Source organism: Colletotrichum acutatum, assembly GCF_030867785.1.
Source record: "Colletotrichum acutatum strain CBS 112980 chromosome Unknown BDZ83scaffold_7, whole genome shotgun sequence".
Taxonomy (NCBI): domain Eukaryota; kingdom Fungi; phylum Ascomycota; class Sordariomycetes; order Glomerellales; family Glomerellaceae; genus Colletotrichum; species Colletotrichum acutatum.
The window spans coordinates 175,985-194,662 of record NW_026849001.1 but is presented as its reverse complement, the minus strand read 5'-3'; the positions used below and the strand labels follow the sequence as shown (position 1 = coordinate 194,662).

Sequence of the window (18,678 nt, the reverse complement as noted above, 5' to 3'; positions counted from 1 at the left end):
GGTGCATCGAGCGCATGTAGGTGGAGAGATCCGATGGAGGAGGAGGAGAGATAGGGATGGAGACGGAGTAGGCGTCCTGGCGAGCCGGCATGGTGGAAGGGCTCATAGAGGCGGTTTGAATAGACTATGTGGTGTTGTTTGGTAGTAAGCCGCTGAAGAGAGGCTTAAGGTGTTTGTTGGAGAGTGATGATGATGTAGAAAGTTGCTTTAATATTGTGAGGTGATGAAGGGTGAGTAGATGTGTATGAAAGCTTGGTAGATGTTTTGAGAATGGTGTGAGGTTGTTGTTATTGTAGTTGGATGCTGATGAAACGGGATTTTAAGAAACGGTGGATTGCAGGAATGGTCTTGGGTTTATAAAAGAAAATAAGAGGGGCGAAAAGAGTCGCTGCAAGGCTTGTCGTGGAGAAGAGGTGAACACAGACGTAGGGGAAAGTTGGGCAGGACGGGGTCGTGTGTGTGGTGGTGGTGGTGGTGGTGGTGAGCAAGCCGTCCATCAGGCAAAACACAGGGTCCTCCGTCACTAGCGGGTGTTGCAAGCTATGGGACCTACGCTAAGGTACACCCCCCCTCCCTTTCTCTCGAGGTCGAGGGGAGGGGTCTGAGTGTGGGAGAGACGAGATTGAGCAGAGCAAAACAGAGCAACTTGCCCACGCACAGAGAGTGAGAGAAAAGCAGGCACCGTTCCTTTCTCCTCACCCCCTCATCCCTCCCACTCAGCAAAGAGGAGCTGTTGCATAGGTATTCCGCCTACACTCAATCCGCTAGGGATCGGCAGTGATTGACGGCGTCTTAGCGTTCTGCTGTACCCCCGGGTGAGGTCTGCACGATATGGCGTAACTGGGCCGGGGGTCGAGGCGCAAGGGGCCAATCAAGCAGACCTCGCCCACTGCTGGGTTTATTGCCACGGACAGGGCTGATGATGCAGTAAGCGGTACGGTGATACACTGCAGGGCACAAAAGAGGTGGTAGCGGTGGTTTGCGGATGCGGGAGGCGGTCGAGAACGGAAAGACCCTGCTGATCAGTTGTCCACACCGAAAGTCACCGGGCATGTCTACCGGTACCTACTGGCCACACACTCTCACGCATACAGAGCACAGCTTGTTCCTCTCTCTCGGTCTCTCGCACTTCTTTGGAGTACCTAGCTATCGACATGTCAAAATACCTGCCCCCCGAATCTCGGACAAAGACAGCGACGATCAGTCCCCCTCTCCATTTCGCTTTCCTACCCTTGGAGGTTCTGGACCGGCGGACGGGGCGTGGAGCTGGACGGGAGACCCTGAGAAAAAGAGGCTTGAGGGGTTTCTGATCCATGTCCCATCAATACGTCGAGATAGACATGGCCAGACTGCAAGCGAATAGGATTGTCTCGAACATCGTGCCCATCCCGACGCCAAAGGCTCAAAAGGTGTGTTGGACCCTTGATTTTTGGCCACCCTATGACCTTACAGGAGGACTGCATTATCGAAAGCTTGAAACCTCCCCCAACTCTGATGGAGGGTCGGCATGTTCGTTGTACGATTGTGCTGCCACAGCTGCATGGTACGTCTTTCCCATCCAGGTCCAGGGGGAGTAAGCAAGCTCACGCTAAGGTCGCCATCCGCAAGCAAGCAGCTTGCGCGAACGAACAACGATGATGGTCCAGGCCGGGGGGTCACAAGCCAGCCAAAAAGAAGCGTGCTCACATTAAAGACAGGCGCTACACTACTGGCACTTGATCAGAGCTGCCCTAGTCAATAGGTCAATGACAGGAAAGAAAAGGGTGGCAGTTAGTCTTGTCTTGTTTAGAGTAGGAAGAATGTGGTGTAAGGGAAAGTGCGGAAGGTTGGCAACGGCGCGGCCAAGCAGTAGCCAAGCAAGACTTGTCGTCAAAGATCGGCGGGTGGAGCAGACGTCATTGGCCGAAGCGTCTACGTCGGCCGGACCCCGGGTGTGGACTTTGCTGCCAGTGGGTCCGTCCAGTGTTCCCACCTTCCTTCCTTTTTGCCCTGGTCGTCCGCCGTCGTACTCAACCTTTCGGACAGGCATGGCAGGTTCACCTTCACCCACAACAGCTACAACTTGGCGTCCCTGGTCTGTGCCGGGGCGCGGACACCACGCCGTCAAGGCAGAAAGCACGGATCCCAAACCTGAGCCTGGAAGGCTCGCCGCCAAATTTGAAGGCATTCAGCAACTTTTTGGAACTGCTACCTCTCGGGTCTCCACCATCTCTAAGGGCTGTCATTGGTTTGATCTTCATGGCAGTGGGGACAATGTCCAGATCGTGACCATGCTTGCCCAAAGGCCAGGAACGTACCTGTAGGAAATTTCCATGATGCCCTCATGCCCACCATCCTCCGTCGGCATGGGAATTTGAGGAATTTGCCATGGCGGCGAGACTAGACTTCGGCACTCTTGGGCCTCAATTTCCCATCCCCCCTCCTCCAAGAAATGATGAGGATGAGAATTGCCCTTTTGCCCCCCGCGAGTGGCAACCCTATTCAGCAGAGGCCTTTGCGTTGATTCCCATGATTCCCATGTCAGGGGCATCTTGACGTGCGGCGTGCCCCATCACGCCCTCCCACACTTGACCTGGTCCACCGGATCTAGCCCATGCCGAAGCTATTCAGAGTTGAACAGTGAACCAGCAAGGTGCCAAGACCAGCAACAAGGAAGCTCTGAACGAATTTCGGCCCCCGACATCACGGAGCCGGGTCACGGAGGAGCAGATAAGGTTCATTGCACCGTAGACTGCATTCGGTCTTAATCTGACCCTCACCGAGAAATTGGTGACATATCTCTTCAGGTGAGAGAATTACCAGGGCGTCAGGGGTCCATGGACTAAAGCTCCGATACACGCTGGGGTTGAAAGGCCGGGGAGATCTGACAAGAAAGAAAACTCACTTTGTCGCTAAAGGAAAGCAACCGAAACGGCGGGTTTGCGTGTTTGGTAGGTAGTCACGTAGTGTGATGGCCTAGAACCTCATTGGAGCATGGATTGCCTCCCTCGACCGTAGCGAGGCAGCTGTGACGGAAGATACGCGATACGCAGTAAAACCGTAACGTAAGATAGACGGCCGGGGGGGGTCGCGAGAGGGATGGATGCTCTCATGGGGATGGACCATGGATCGATGCATGTGGCCAGGACGTATCCGTAGCGACGGACAGACCTCGAACCGGCCGTAGCTTGTACGAATAGTGGGAGTGTATCCGTAGGCAGACGATAGAAATTCAGACTTTGGGGCTGGCTGGATGGGACACACAGACGTCAAGGCTGACGGAAGGTAGCTTTTCCATCCTCTCAGTTCGTTCGGCCTTGCCTCAGTTTACGTCGTTGGAGCTCTTTGGGGGTTGGTGTGTCGTCAGGTCTTGCCAATCAAGTCTCGTGTGAAGTCACGCTGCGCCACTAACCCGGCGCCCTATGATGTCAATGGCTGCTCTCTCACCCCCTGGTCCGACGGTCGGATCCCCCCCTGCCTGCATTCAGTCCAGTCAACCAATCAAAACGTTGGAGCCAGCGTTTTTCTTCCATTTCCCCCTTCCTCCCTGGTAACGTTTTGACAAGCTGCTCCGTCACACACACACCACAAACACGCCCCCCTTTTCCCACCCAAAGGCTCAAACGCTGGTCCATTCCGTCACAGGAAGGAATGATACGCGCGACGACCTCATAGCACCACAGACGGCACCACAACTTACGTCTTTCTACGTCTCTTTACGTCGACAGCCCGCTTAGACCGAGTTCCATGAGGCGGAAAGAAACCCTCTTCTCTCTCAGATCTTCAAAGATTTGCAAGTTTGCTAGCTAGAATGCGGCTCCCGTCTCGCTTCGTTCGAGCATTGCTGCATTGTCTGTCATGCACACCTAGCTGCTATTAGAGCTAGAATTATTTTATTTTATTTTTTGCCTTCGCTTCACCCCTTGCCACAGCTTCTCTCATCATCGTGCGACCCTTACGACGGCTGACAATGAGAAAAAAAAGCCTCCCGTCTATACTAAAGGAGCACCCATGAAGCAGTTCCCGCCACCTGCATCATACCATTACTATCCACACTCTCCATGAGCTCCCCTCAGCCTCGAATGGAGACTCAGGCCCGCGCCAAGGTTCCAGACCCTGACTCTGTCTGACCCGGACCACAAGAAAGAAGGAGAGCTCACATACCTCAAAGTGATATGAACGAACTGTTTCTTTGCGCGACCGTCAAAGGTATGCCATCACACGTGATGACGCCATGCCTCTCACCTCACCTCATCTCTATCGGCCGCTATGCCCGAAGAGCTGGCACACACAATCAGATCTCAATCCTCCTACTTTGGGCGGATGGTCGTCTGTGACAGCATACCGTACTCAGCGACGACCCCTGAATCACAGCTGGTAAATACGTACTAGCTAGGAGGGTTACCTTCGCCCCTGCGTCCTCAACTCACGGTAGGAGCCGTCCCAACGGCTGGACCACGCAGTATGATCAAATGGCCCGCATAATGACATCGATCTCGCCTGCGATGGGCCTTTGATGGGGGCCGAGGGGTCGTGGAGGTCTGGGGAAACATCCTCTGAAACGTCATGAGTGATGTTATACTACCTATACAGATGCTTTCCAGCCGGACATCTATTGTCTCCCCTACGCCCAGAGAGAATTATCGGCCGACACTTCATCCACAATGACGAGCCCCGAATTCGATTCCCCGATTCATGTGAGAGTATCAACGTCTACGCATCCTCAAACTTAGCGATGATAGTCCTCCTAGGCTCGAGCATTACCAAACCACCTACTAGAGACGAGAGAAGATAGCAGCACGCCGAGTCCTCTTTTCCTGCTGCCCCCTTCGATCCCCGAAACCTCTCTGACCGTCCTGGTGCTTTTCCCCGCCACTCTGCGGCACCTCTGCGTCCGAATTTACTGGGGCCCGAGGGATTTGAACTTGTCGCCCAACGAGATCCTCGCCGCTAACCGTCCCGGTAATGATTGGCTCTCGCTGAGCTCTCCGGCGATCCCCTCCGTCATCCTGACGGCCGTTCTGACTTCTCAGGCGCGACCCTCTCTGCGATATGGGAGCTCGTTCCTCATCTATGGGTCTCCGATAGAGCTTGAGCAGGCATCGAGCATCGAGCGTCTTTCGCATCTCAATACTGAACATCGAGATCGAGACATGGCCAAGGTCAGCGTAGAGTTCCGTGGTCGATGTGTGTATTTCGCAGCAATAGGGTTCTGTGGCGGTTTGCCCGCCTTTCTGCTGTACCAGACCATCATTGGGGACTTCTTAGTCTTCAGTCTTTTCCCTTGCTACAATCCTACAGTACGTCACCATCACGCCGATTCGGGCCAAATCTTGGGGGGAATCCAGCCTGGAAGAGAAGGTTGTGATGAGGGAGTGCTCCATGTTGATTGCCTAAGGTTTCTCGAATCCTACCAGAGGTACGTGTAACGCCGTGCCTGTCAGTGAATCAGCGCTGGTGTAAGTGTAACCCAGAGGACCTCATGGTTTACCTACTGCAAAGATCGCCTGTGCCGTCATTCTGGCCACCAGCTCCAGTTGTATTTGATCATGAAAGTGGGTGCCACCCAGCGCGGGAGTGATCACAGTGACTGGTGATTCTCGCCACGGGTTAAACCTCACAATCCTACCATATGATTCCTTGAAGCAGTCTCTTCAGCCATCTAGAGTGTAATCCCTTGTGAGATGAGAATTAGGGCGCTCTTATCCGTGGACTCCAACTCACAATGGATTGTCAACCTCAACGGCATTTCGACAAAGCCTTTGTGGTACGGTTGCCTATCCCTCATTTGAGAGACACGCGAGCGTGGCGGGAGAACTGGTGGATCGTCCTGGGAATCGCCACTATCATCATACACTGACGGTTGAATTCTTGTTGCGAGAGATTTCGGTTTGATGTGTGGGCCAATGGAGTACATCTCGAGCGTGATTTTGTTCAGTCATAAGGTTGATTTGATGGTTCTTGCCCCCGAAGCGCAAAAGAAGCGTTTAGTTTGTCACGGCCTGCCATCGTGTGAAACATTTCTCGAGTAAAAGGAACAAGCCACAGGGAGAACTGTCCTTGTATTCTCGTGTAAGTAGACGTACGACCCGAGCAAAGTCGAGATGATGACTACCAAATCACAAATCTGAAAGGGGAAGGAAGTTCCGAGGCATCCAAGTACGAGATTCCTACTCCGACATGATACAGTAATATTCAGATCAGCCAGGGGCTATTCAAACGTGGACCATTGCAAGGTTGCAATGATGCCATTCTTGAGAAACAACCAGGGCTACGTGCTCCTTTCCTGAGAATGCCGACTGGAACTAATGTAAATTGATAGAGTCCCAGATATATCACTGAATCAGTTCGTCCTCGAAAAGCTCAGCACGTGGTGTTCATAAGCCTTCGGTAGCGAAATGGGACAAGTATTAGCCTATCTTACACGGACCGATCACAATCCTTTACCTCCCGCAGCATGTCATCATCCCGTTTCGAAAAAGCCAACGACTTGGACGTAACAAAACTACTCTCCCTTAATGATACGGTGTCTTGCTGAATAAATTTCTCCAATCCTGGCACTTGGATATGATCCAGTGAACTTTACAGTGTCCAGAGTGACGTTGACGACCAAAATCGCCAATGCAGAGTAATCTACCTTACACGTGTCGGTTGATTGGACACGCCGACGACCGTCCCTGCCGTACCCAGGAGAGCAGCATGAAAGGGGTACCGGACCGCACCTACCAGATGTGAATGCCCATGACTTGTCCCAAAGGCGCGTCCTTCTATACGATACGTGAACGACCCTTCTACCCGCTTGCTTCCACTTCAGAGAAGTCGATGGGCTTCGCGCAATTCTTCCTCCAGCCACATCCTGCAGACACGGTAAGTTCAATATGCGATAGCTTCATCCCGGCCGAAAGGCTCCCCTGCTGACGTAGGTACCAACATGCCCACAACCTGCCTGAAGTAAGATTCTTAACCTCCTCACTCAATTCGAACCGCGAAAGCGAGGCAGATAGGTATGCATTTGTCGCTGTGTTCAAATCTACCCCTCCGAGTGACACACGGCTACCTTTTCCTCCTCTCTCGTACAACCACGACGGGCACATGATTCAGATGAAACCAACACCATCGGATCTGACACGGTATTTGAGAAGTCTGTCTACATGAGATTACGATCTTGAGATGCTAACTGGACTTTTGAAGGAGCAGGCACGGCATCGACCGCCCGAGAAGTATTGTTCAGACGCTTGCGTTCCTGGTCAAAGGCCTGAGCAGTAGCGATAGATTGCAATATAGCCTGTCTAACAAATACGCAGACGGGAAGGAGGATGACGACCGTTGAACCCACCGACGTATGCCACGATAACTCTCGTCTGATCTTGTCTTCAGGACCCCTGACTCGCCTTACAACACTCGACAGCCCAAATTGATCTGCTGTCGATCCTCCACCAACCCCGCTGCCGGAGTGTTCTGAGTCGGACAACCATACACAGAAAAGACTCTTTGGCTCCGCAAACCATCGAATAGGCCTAGGTCTCGTTCTGTATATCAATCATCCCAGACCCTGCTCCCAATTGAGGGAATCAGAGGGTTATCGTGGTCCAGCCATGGCTATCATGCCCTCCAACCAGTTGGATAGCATAGCCTCTTCACCCGCAGAAAGCCAAAGTATACGAATGCATTAGTGCTCAGGCCGGGAATCCCCATCTAGTTGTGTACACTGTCGATCTCCTGGAGCAGACAAACACTTTTGCGGCGATTAATCACATCATGCTCATCCCAGGTGGCAGAAGGGTGTTCACGAGAAGACGACGACGGATGATCACTCCCGCAAAATCATATGGTTGGTGTTGCGCAGTCGATCAGCTGAAGCCAATAGACCACGGTCAAACACCATTCCTATCACCACTCAAAGCAAGTTGACGATGTTGGCATCCCACATAGAACCTTGGCGGTCACACAGCACTCCAGTGCTGATTATATGAATGCAGCATGGGTTTGGCTCTGAGGCGCATTCGGCGGGCAAATCATGCCGTGACGACTCATTGACGCCGATTTTGCTGCTGGAAAGATCATTAGTAAAATGAGACAAGCTTGAGCCTCAATCCCACCCGGATTGGGGTCATTCCCAGCCATTTGGGATTCACTTTCCCCTCTAAATTCCCTCGTCGAACCAAGTCTGTTGCGCGATAAGCCGGACAACTGATGAGCAGTAATGCGGGCTTTGCGCACATAACCACCATCAATCTATTCTCTGCAGCCTGTGGCCTCGTGGACAAGTTCAGATGGCGTCCTTTTTGGGTTTTATACGTTCCGGGCGGCCATTGGCGAAGACGCTGGTAGACTCCGGATGCCGAGTATCGGAAACAAAAGGCCGATGTTTCATGGTCTCCTGCAGTCAGTACCTACTCTCAGTGGCGGGGTTGTGCCAGCCACAAAGTCAACATGGATTCCCAGAAGTGAGGCCGGCTGCATCCGTTTTTCCATTTCTTTGGGAGCGCCGTGGCAGGATAAATCATTTTTCATTGTTCTTGGTTTCGCAAGTCACGGGAATTTTTGCCATTGGCTTACAATCAACTATTAACACGGGAAAGAGCCGGAGCCCAACTCAACACAATGGGATTGGCTTTCACCGCAATGACCAGTCGCCAGGAGAAGACAGTAAAGGCGCGTCTCCAACACACAGACCTCGGGTTGAGTCCAGAAACTATGCCGACGTCGCATAAGCATCCCATCTCTTAGCTGACTACTCTTAGCCGGCTAACATGATCGCCAACCTTTATTTTCACAGACTCTGCCAAGGTAGTCATAGACAGGTTTAAAGGGTCCTTTCCGGGGTCGCTTGGGAGGATATAGCGGCACGGAAGGAAACAGCGGGATAATGCTGGAGATCTCGGCATGGTGTATCGCTACTTCAAGCAAACACTCAAGGCGGAAAGAGGGTGGAGTTCTCGCGATCCTCCGGCAGGGCGCGATGTCGCAACATGCAGTCGCAGCTTGCTCCTGTTAAGTTCAAATAAGGGCAACCCTGCATAATCCAGGTACAGGCTCTCCCCGTCCATCGACGCGCATCTCCCGAGCCCCAGGAAGTGTGGCCGCGGGCCAATGCTTCATGCAGCAGGCAGTTGCGTCTTGTAACAACAGTGCTAAGACTGCGTTTCATCCTGGATCGACAATGTTTCCGCACCCACGGATGACCCCCAAGGTTTACTTGAGGCGAAAAGAGTAGGCGCCCTAGATAATGTCTGGGCAGGTCGCTCAAAGGCAACTAAAGCGCAGTTTAAACTCTTTTTCTTTCCTGTTAAACGACGTTGTGGATGAGCCAGGTATTTCCGTTTGGCTGTGTTGTTCTTATTCATTCCTTTCTTTCTTTCGATTCTAAACACAGTAGCGACTTTACTATCCGCTCCTTCGAGATATTTCTTAATAATGTTGTCCAAGGCTATTGCCGTCCTGGCGGCGGCGACGTTGACGTCGGCCGCTACGCCCATGGGCTTTATGCCCCAGTCAAACACTCCCCTAATTGTTTCTTACGGAGGCATCTCGGCACTGGATGGCGTGAACTTGCCTAGGGATTGTAAGTTTTCACACTGTCGAGACCAAAAAGCGAGGTCAATCTAACAAACACCCAATAGCTAGTCAGACGCAACCAACAATTGCGACCGAGCAGCAGCTTAAGGGCCAGTATGCGGTGATAATGGTGGATATCGACGTCCCGACCAACCAACCTCCCAAGACCGGAACTCTCCTCCACTGGATGCAGACCGGCCTCATGTCTGCCGATACCCCGACGACGCTCAACACGACCGCTGGGCCCAAGAAGGTGTTCCTCATGCAGAACAAGATGAACGCAGCCGCTCTGGCGCCGTACATTGGTCCCAACCCGCCCGCGAGAGAGCCCCTCAGCCATCGATACACCTTTGTCGCGGTCGACCACACGATGATTACGCAGCAAGGCCTGATGGCCCTCTCCGGCGCGGCGCAGAGCCGTCGCGACTTCAACGTCATGAACGGCCTCATGGCGGCCGGTCTTTCGGACAAGGTCGTCGCTGGCAACTTCTTCCGCGTTACGAACGCCGGACCCGTTGGTGCTGGTCAAGGAACTGGTGGTGGAGGTGGCCGCGGTAACAGCACCGGTGGTGGAGGCGGCATGCAGCCTAACCCGATGCCGATGCCCGCCCCTGCACCTCCTGCTGGAACCCCGACTACCCCCGGTGGTGGTGGAATGCCCGGTATGCCCAACATGCCCGGCATGAGCATGGCTCCTGGTATGACGATGCCCATGCCCGGTATGCCCGGTGCCAGCGCGCCTCCCGTTGGTGGTGCTCAGCCGTCAAACCCTGCCCGCGCCAGCGGTCTCAGTCTCGCTCCCAGTCTCGGCATCATGACCATGGGTCTCTGCCTCGTCGGTTCCCTGTTCATCTTCATGTAACCTTCATAGGTCGTTACGGGCACAGGGATTGGCCCAGTTTGGGGAGTTTTGGTTACACCTGCTGAAAAGGCCAGAAGATGTTTTTCATTCTTATCCTGGCTGCCGCTGTAGGCTATTTGTCGAGGGATGCCATTCGTATATAGGGTAGAGCAGCATGCCAATACAACAGCTAAGACGCGGCCACGTTGCGTTCCGTTCACTTTGTAGTTGTGATTAGCTCGTGTTATTGATGTTTGATACCCCATTACTCCGGACAAACATCCTGGTAATAGCTCGCTCGCCAGCAGCACATCCCTACCTGTGGATCATTGAGCCAGAATGGCCCACGATTGAACTTGCATCTCCCACCGAAACGCTATCATGACAGCGCAAATGATGAGCCGATATTGCTGGCAATAACAGTGGTGAGAGCCAACTGAGTGCCACGACTTAGCGCACCGGGACTGTCAAGATCGAAGTCGGAGGGACAGCGTGGCCGGGTCGGGACAAGAACACAGCCAGATCGGGATAAGAACTTGGCCGGTCCGGAGGGATTTGGGTCCAGTCCCCGAAATCCTGGCTAGGGGTCCTTCCTCCGCACGGGCCCGGGGTACTGATCAGCTCCGTGTCACATGTATGATCATGTGATGTCGTCACGCCCTTCCTTCCCGAGAGGGTCGTCACGACCTGCCCCCGTATGGGTTATTAGTCATGCCAGCGCCTGCTCTTCAATGTCTCAGTGCCTGCAAAAAAGTCCGCTCCGCACCGCGCGCTCCCTCGCACTCTCAAACACAGCTTTCCCTTGCGAGTGTGCTCAATATTAGGCATTTGCAAGGGAACAACTGCAAGAATTAGGCGTAGACAAAGAAACACATTGATAACCTTGCGCATGCGGATGTCTTCCCCCCTTTCAAATCATTGCACGAGTCACTTATACCTCTTTTTTTTTTCTTTCGCGCGCCTAGTCTACAGGTAATAGATTGTAGTCGTCTACCTGACTAATAACTGTATCCGCCCCGAGCGGCTAATCCGTACGATGCGCCTTGTCACAGGCCCACAACGATCAATCTAGCACCGAAGATACCTGTCTAGATCTCTATGTGAGGTGTGATTCCTTCCGTCTTTGGTGTTCGTCCGGGGTTGACGACTTGGGACTTCCAGGAGGCCCTGTCGATGCTCGGGTGCTCTACACCAAAACGGAGCAGAAATGTCTCCGAGTTACACCACGTACTACACCTTGGCGCCCCATTGAACGCAAAAAACCCAAGGCGCAATTGTGAAATCCGATTTCCCTATCGTACATAACTTTAATCAGAAGTAGACGCACTCCAAAGTTCCGCCCCGTTCAATCTTGTATAAAGCAATTCTCGTCGCCACGCTCTTCTGCTTGGTACTGGAGGGTCTAGTTTGCCTATCCACCTCAACTCACACATCTTCCCAACGTTTCGAAACGAATCAGAAACTCGGAAGAGCTACATCCTGGCATAACTGCAAGGGGGACCAAAAACCCTTAATACGACCTACCGCTGTCTTCAAGCTACCTTTACCAAGCTCCCGGAGCTATAGAAGCTTCGCAACGCAACTCCCCCACCTTACCGCGCACTCCCAAAAACCGCAAGTCTCAACAGCCACGCGATAATGCCTACCCTCGTCGTTCTTGGTGCTGGCCTTGCCGGCCTGCCCATTGCACACCATGCCTTGAAGCATACGGTGCCGCTGGTGAAAGACCTGAAGGTCATCTTGGTGACGCCCAACTCCGAGCAGTAAGTTCCCATCCTTGGTGGCGTGGCACGCGCACACACACACTATGCAAGACGTCATCCACTTACACCCAAGCTTCACAGCTACTGGAACCTCGCCTCCGTCCGCGGCGTTGTGCCAGGCCAGTTTGGCGACGACGTGCTCTTCCACCCCATTGAGCCGTCATTCGCAAAGTACCCCCAGGAAAGCTACGAGGTCATCATCGGCAAGGCCGAGCAGCTCAACGACGACAAGAACACCGTCGACGTAGTGGTCAACGACGGCAGTCGTAGGTCAATCGCATACGACGCCGTCGTCATCGCGACCGGCACCCGCGCCAAGGAGAGCATGCCGTGGAAGGAGGTCGGCACGACGGAGGAGACCAAGAAGGCGCTCGGCGACATCCGCCAGCAGCTCTCCAACGCCAAGAGCATCGTCGTCGCCGGCGGTGGCGTCACGGGTACCGAGACGGTGGGCGAGATCGGCTTCGAGTACTCGCAGAAGCGCAGCAAGGACGTCTACTTTATCTACAACGACGACTTGCCCCTCGGCCCCCCCTTCACCGACAGCGTGCGCAAGGCGGCGCTCAACGAGCTGCAGAAGCTCAACGTCAAGACGATCCACAACACCAAGGTCACGGGCGTCAAGACGGAGGCCAACGGACAAAAGACGCTCGAGCTCACGGACAAGAGCGGCAAGAAGACGACGCTGCAGACGGACGCGTACCTGCCGACCGTCGGCGCCATCCCTAACACCGCCTTCTTGCCGTCCAACATGCTTGACCCGCCCGGGTACGTCAAGCAGGACCAGAGCCTACGCGCGGTCGGCCACGACAACATCTTTGTGGTGGGCGACGTCGGCAACCTCGAGGGCGCGTACGGGCGGCTGGCGGACTTGCAGGTGCAGCACGTGGTGAAGAGTATTCAGGCTCACTTCACGGGCGCGCCGAGGCCGGCGCCGTATGTCGTCGACCCCAAGGTCGTGGCCGGCATTACGATTGGACGGAGCAGGGCTACCGGCCAGATGGGAACGTGGAGGTTGCCCAGCATCATCATCTGGGCGTTCAAGGGCCGGTATATCGGCACTGACTACGCCAAGGATTTCGCAGCGGGATCAAGAACCATGACGGTCACCAAGAACTGGTAGAGAGAAAGTACAAAGACAAAGACAGAGAGAGGAGAGAGGCGAGAGAGAAAGAGAGACATGGGAACCGGCTAATGGTAGATGCATACTTGGGTGTTTAGGCGCTTGGGATCATGGAAGGGGGGAAAGCACTTCGTAATGTAGGGCTGGCAGGCTGCTCGAGCGAGTCGAGCCCATGGAGTCCAACAATCTTGGCTTATGATGTTTTCAGTGTCGTTCCGCGTGGCAATGGAGTCTCCTGATTTCTCTGGTATGATGGTACTCCTCGGCTGGTTAGACTAGACGGGACTGAATGATAATCTTATTCTTGAGCATGCATGATCAACGTGGTAATGGTAACACCGGAACGGTGAAGGTTGAAGAGCAGCGGCCCACACAATCCAAGTGGACACTGTGGATTATGCAGAAATCTCTGCAGTACTGTACAGTGCCAACAAGCAGTTAATGAGCATACGCCTTGCACGGTAGGACCGATGGGTCGGGTCCCCAGAACGGTCTAGTGCCAAATTCCAGCAGCTTCAAAAGGGCGGCTCGCTGCGAAAATTCTTTCTCTCTTTCTTCTTCTTTTTCTTTTCCTTAGATCAAAAAGTAACCCAGAGCTGCCACGACCTACACCCAGTCTTTTCTCACGGTGTCGCGTTGCCTTTTCCTCTCTTCGGAGTTGGATCGCTCTGCAGATTAAAATTCCCTGGATTATAGGAAGTCTCTCCCTAGGCCCATTTCACGGGCGGTGGGTGAGGGATGCTGTTGATGGGGGACATGCCAAATGCTCGAAACAGGCATGGGTAGTAAATTCTTTCTCACGCTTCGTGTGTGTGCGTGTGTGTGTTTCGCTATGCTCGTCGAGAGAACAACCGACGCTATTATTGAAATGGTGAGACCTGTGGTGCCAGGAACCCGGATAGCCGCTCATTGCTCGCTACTGGATTCCGTTTGCGAATGGAAAAGATATGAGGGTTTGGAGGAGGAAGAACACTCTCCTGCATCTAAAGTGCCGACCCTCTAACCTTGCTCCTACGTTGAGTATCCAGGAACGGCGCCGGCAAGTGATGAAAGAATGCCCCGAGCCTCATCCCCTGTCTACCTAAGTTGACGCCATGTCGATTGGCTAGACTGGATTGATGCCATGATTGCCATTCCCTGCGTGCCTTAGCTGGATTCAGACTTTGTATGAAAGTGGTGGAAGGCAGAGAGCATGCCAACGATACCTCTCGTCATTTTGGGGCTGAAGAGGGAAGGAAGGTGCAGTCAAAAGTGTCAGCACAGTCCAGTCTGCACTCCGTAAGATACATTACCTAAGATACTCTTCAGCGAACCATGAAGAGAAGAAAGGTGGATCCTCTGGTGTAGGAGTTCCTGCCGCAAGGGAGCCTGCGTCCCTCTTGGTTCCTTCCATTCCCAGTGCTGTTGCCGTGAGGGTCGATCGAAATCCCAAGGGGACGAGACACAGCCGTGAGAGCCTCAGGTACAAGGGAGAAAAATCCAGGCACGAAGAAAGTAGCGGTTTGGGTTCTAGACTGTTAGTCTCGAATTTGCACGTGTCTTGGTTTTTGAAGCCAAGACGATAGAAGGTTGAAAGCGTTCCCATAGGCCTCTTCCTTGCTCTCTCTCTCCTCCTCATCCACACTTTTCCTTCCGTTGATGTGTAACCATGCCACATGTCTTGGCCCCTGGCTGCATTCTTGGCCAAGCTCCCCGAGCAATGCTGCTGCGCGTCAACGCCCCGGCACCCGTCTGAGTCTCTGATCCCGGCATACACAATATGTGCCCTTGCCTCTTTTCGTCTGTCGTCGTTGCCAAGCGGGCGATAGTATCCCCACCTCTAGCAATCAAGCAACACTAAGGATTGCTAAGGATTGGAAGATGGTTATCCTCAATCCGACTTCTCGGATCAGCCGCACCACCTCTAGCATCCACTCCGGCCCTCAAAGGTGGATATTACCGCATGCTTTGCCTCTCGCACGGGATGGAAAGGACATGTCTGATGTCAACGGCTCCTACCAAGGGGACCGTCTTCGTCCGGACCCGGGCACTGAGGAATGTACCGCAATGTCCCGGCATTCCCACCAAGATGCTTGCTTTCATACTCCGTACAGCCAGTCGAGGAGGGACAACGTACCCAGGGACCCGCCAGGCGAGTGAGTGTTCCAGCTAACCCCCTTCTTGGTTCTTGGCTCGTCCTTTTGCCGTGGTCCTGACTGTTGCTGGTCTCTCCCTATAAGACGAAGATGCCGGCCGTGATGAAAGAAACTCTTGGATTAGCCCTTTCGATCCCCAGTTCTCTCTCTCCTCCCCCCCGTCCCCCGGTCTTCCGCCCCCAGAAGAACTCCCGCTTCACCCAGTCATTCGTTGGACTCTGTCCCCTCACATTCGTTCCGTAATTCCAGGATAACCTGTCTGTCGCTCGTTCCGTACAGCTCAATCTAATCCCTCGCTCGCCCATACAACTAATTCCAAACCCTCAAACCATATACGCCTAATCAACTTTCCCACCCCCAAGTCAGTACTAAACAACAGTCAAGATGAGGTGAGAACAATTACACCCTTTTGATATATGACCATCACCTCTCGCGTAGAACAGACTTGCTGATATAAATAACCCTCAGTTCCGGAGCCCTCACCACCTCGGCCTTCTTCACCTGCGACCCGGCAGTCACGGTCACCGCCACCGCAACCACCAATGTCTACACCACCGTGTACACGACAACGGCCCTCGCCGCCAACCCCTCCACCTCGTGGATGGCCACTTACACGGTGACCGAAGTCTGCACCGGCCAGCCGTGGGAGTACGTGACCAAGGACATCCCCCCTTGCTTCGCCCCTACCACCGTCTACTGCGAGCCCTGCGCCCAAAAGACCATCCCCATCATCTGCCCCATCCCGACGCCCACCGCCGACGTCGTCATCAACGGTAACGGTGTCACCATGAACGCCAACCCCGTCATCACCGCCGCCCCCTACGGCGTGTACGGCTCCTACGGCTCCTACAGCAACGGCAACGGCCAAGGTGCCGGCAACGGAGGCGGTGCCAACAACAATAACAACAATGGAGGCGGCCAGAACGGCGGTGGCTCCAACAACGGCGGTGGCTCCAACAACGGCGGTGGCTCCAACAACGGCGGTGGTTCCAACAACGGCGGTGGCTCCAACAACGGGGGTGGCTCCAACAATGGCGGCGGTGCCGGAGGAAACGGCGGTGGCTCCAACGGCGCTGCTCCCTCCGGCAGCCAGGGCGCCGGAAGCTACGGCGTCTACGGCAGCTACGGCTCTTACAACAACGCCGCGCCCGGTGGTGGTTCCCCTGCCCAGCCCGGTCAGTCCGGTGCTCCCGGTGCTGGCGGTGCTCCTGGCGCTTCCGGAGCTCCTGGTGCCGGCGGTGCCCCTGGTGCGTCTGGCGCTCCCGGTGCCGGTGGTGCCCCCGGTGGAACTCCCGCTCAGTCTGGCGCTCCTGGTGCCCCTGGCGCGTCTGGTGCTCCTGGCACCGGTGGCTCTTCCGGTGGTGCTGGAGGTGCTGGAGGCGCTGGTGGCGCTCCCGGCCAGTCTGGCGCTGGCGGCTCCGGCGGCGGTGCCTCTGGCTCAACCGCCACGGGTGGTGCTTCCGGCTCCACGCCGTCCACAGTCCAGGTCGCCTCGGCACCGTCTCTCAAGAAGAGCCTCGGCCTCCTTTGCGGTATCGCAATGGCTGCCGGCCTTACCATCTTTGCTTAAGACGACTACTTACTCTCTAGTCTTCTTCTTCCCAATCATGCAATCTCCCCATTCACAAAACGCCGTGTGCTCGCGTCCCCAAAGATCAAAAGAGGAAGGGAAAAAGGAAAAAAAGGGGGTTAAGGAGAAAAGGGTTCAAATTGGAAATACGGTTCTTTTTGGATCCTTGTTTCTGTGTAAACCCCTTTTTGGCTATAATTCCCGGGAGTTTTTCTCAATTTCTCTCATACATGAAAGAAAGTTGTCATTTTGTTTTTACTAATTGGCGGCATTTGTGGGCTACTGCTGCCCACAGCGGAGTTGACATAGGTGGACAAAGGGCCCTGAGGTGTTGCGATATTATTTTGAATCAATAACGTTGTTTGTTGTTTTTTAGATTGAAGTACGAATACAGGTTTTTTCCTTTGGGTGTTTTGCTATGATCCCCTTTCCTCTCTCTCTTTTGATGCTGTGAGGTTGGATGCTAGTTGACTTCCCCGCGCTTTGATCATTGCCAAGCCGGTTGACAGAACCGCGCTATGGGATGACGTTGCGAGGGGTAAAAGTGTGGTAGGACAAAAGAGGCGAGTGCAGACTTAAGCCAGCTTTCGTTTCGTCGTGAAGGCTTCGTAAAAAACCGAAAATAATTGAAATACCAAAGAAAACGCCGCCCAATTTCAATCAAAAAACTTATGTATCCAGGCTTTCTTTGGTGTTTGTTTCCTTTGGTCTCTGCTAGGTAAATTCTTGGTGGCGCTGTTTTTCTCTTCCTTTGGTCGCGCTTGTGTTTTGTCGCAACTCATTGGAGAATGCCGTCTTCTCCCTTGCTACGGTGCTGCTGGCGGATGAATTCCTCCACCTGGACGTCGTCGTACGGCCGTTCGGGTGGTCCCGGAATTCCTGGACGCGAAATCTTGTCCTCTTTTTCTTCCTGCGGGTTACCGAGGATCTTGGCGGCGGCTGGAATGTACTGTGTCACTTTTTTTGTGGAAATTGTCTTTGATGAGCTACACGTATCTCGACAAATTGGATGGAGGAAACATCAAAGGGGGATTGAAGTGGCTAGGACGGAGCAAGGCTGGGCTGAATAGTGAGGGTTATGCGGGTGCAGATTGCAAAAGGTTAATGGAACTGAAGAGACGGCAAGGTAGTTATGATGTGTTTTGACATGGTTGCATAAGCGGGATGGGGGTTCAATGATTTACCAACCTTTTTCGACGATGGGATTCTGCTTGGGCTCTTCTTCGGATTTACGGGCGTCGTGAGCCGCTTGATCCAGCTTCTGCTTGAAGCTCAACTCGCGGCCTTTGTGCGTGATCTGAGGCTCAGGCGCGAACTTGCTGTTGGGTTCGGCAGACATGATGGGTGGCTGTGCTGCAGCTCAAGGTAATTGGTGTCGGGTGATAAGAAGGGAGGGGGGTTAGGATGCGATGATGGCGTGGTCGTCAACGTGGTAGGGCTGAGACGGTGGGTCGATGCGATGAGATGGGCTGCGGAGAAGAGAGACGATAGTGACAGTAAGGGCGATAGTGTTGAATAAGGGTACTGAGTTTCTTGTGAGGTCAAATTGAGTTTCTCGAGTGTGGCGGAGCAGCAAGCATTGATAGACTAGAATGTGAGATGGAAGGAGAAAATAGCCCGACAGGGCTGGGGGAGCTGGGGAAGGGGGTTACTTCAAGTAATACGGTAAGGTAGGCCAGGATCCAAACGTGGCATACGGTTCGGTTTTG

General features: G+C 53.9%; 6 protein-coding genes across 6 annotated transcripts; 5 read left to right on the top strand and 1 right to left on the bottom strand.

Moving 5' to 3' along the window:
• Positions 1-4,643: 4,643 nt before the first annotated feature.
• BDZ83DRAFT_747489 (uncharacterized protein) lies at positions 4,644-5,376 on the top strand (the record flags this gene model as incomplete). Its single annotated transcript, XM_060513445.1, has 3 exons — positions 4,644-4,676; positions 4,731-5,141; positions 5,281-5,376. 3 exons carry the CDS (start codon positions 4,644-4,646, stop codon positions 5,374-5,376), a joined length of 540 nt encoding a protein of 179 aa, XP_060370321.1.
• Positions 5,377-9,263: 3,887 nt separating this feature from the next.
• Positions 9,264-10,705, top strand: BDZ83DRAFT_399833 (phosphatidylethanolamine-binding protein). Its single transcript, XM_060502837.1, has 2 exons — positions 9,264-9,544; positions 9,603-10,705. Exons 1-2 carry the CDS (start codon positions 9,397-9,399, stop codon positions 10,397-10,399), a joined length of 945 nt encoding a protein of 314 aa, XP_060370320.1. The 5' UTR covers positions 9,264-9,396; the 3' UTR covers positions 10,400-10,705.
• A 1,311-nt stretch (positions 10,706-12,016) lies between these two features.
• Positions 12,017-13,264, top strand: BDZ83DRAFT_566917 (uncharacterized protein; the record flags this gene model as incomplete). Its single annotated transcript, XM_060503898.1, has 2 exons — positions 12,017-12,141; positions 12,223-13,264. 2 exons carry the CDS (start codon positions 12,017-12,019, stop codon positions 13,262-13,264), a joined length of 1,167 nt encoding a protein of 388 aa, XP_060370319.1.
• A 562-nt stretch (positions 13,265-13,826) lies between these two features.
• BDZ83DRAFT_602136 (uncharacterized protein) lies at positions 13,827-14,533 on the top strand. The gene has a single exon (XM_060507148.1). The coding sequence runs from the start codon at positions 14,028-14,030 to the stop codon at positions 14,265-14,267; it is 240 nt and encodes a 79-aa protein (XP_060370318.1). The 5' UTR covers positions 13,827-14,027; the 3' UTR covers positions 14,268-14,533.
• A 1,759-nt stretch (positions 14,534-16,292) lies between these two features.
• BDZ83DRAFT_602132 (uncharacterized protein) lies at positions 16,293-17,366 on the top strand. Its single transcript, XM_060507147.1, has one exon. The coding sequence runs from the start codon at positions 16,308-16,310 to the stop codon at positions 17,229-17,231; it is 924 nt and encodes a 307-aa protein (XP_060370317.1). The 5' UTR covers positions 16,293-16,307; the 3' UTR covers positions 17,232-17,366.
• Positions 17,367-17,747: 381 nt separating this feature from the next.
• On the bottom strand, positions 17,748-18,308 carry BDZ83DRAFT_647037 (uncharacterized protein; the record flags this gene model as incomplete). Its single annotated transcript, XM_060510036.1, has 2 exons — positions 17,748-17,926; positions 18,158-18,308. 2 exons carry the CDS (start codon positions 18,306-18,308, stop codon positions 17,748-17,750), a joined length of 330 nt encoding a protein of 109 aa, XP_060370316.1.
• Positions 18,309-18,678: the final 370 nt, after the last annotated feature.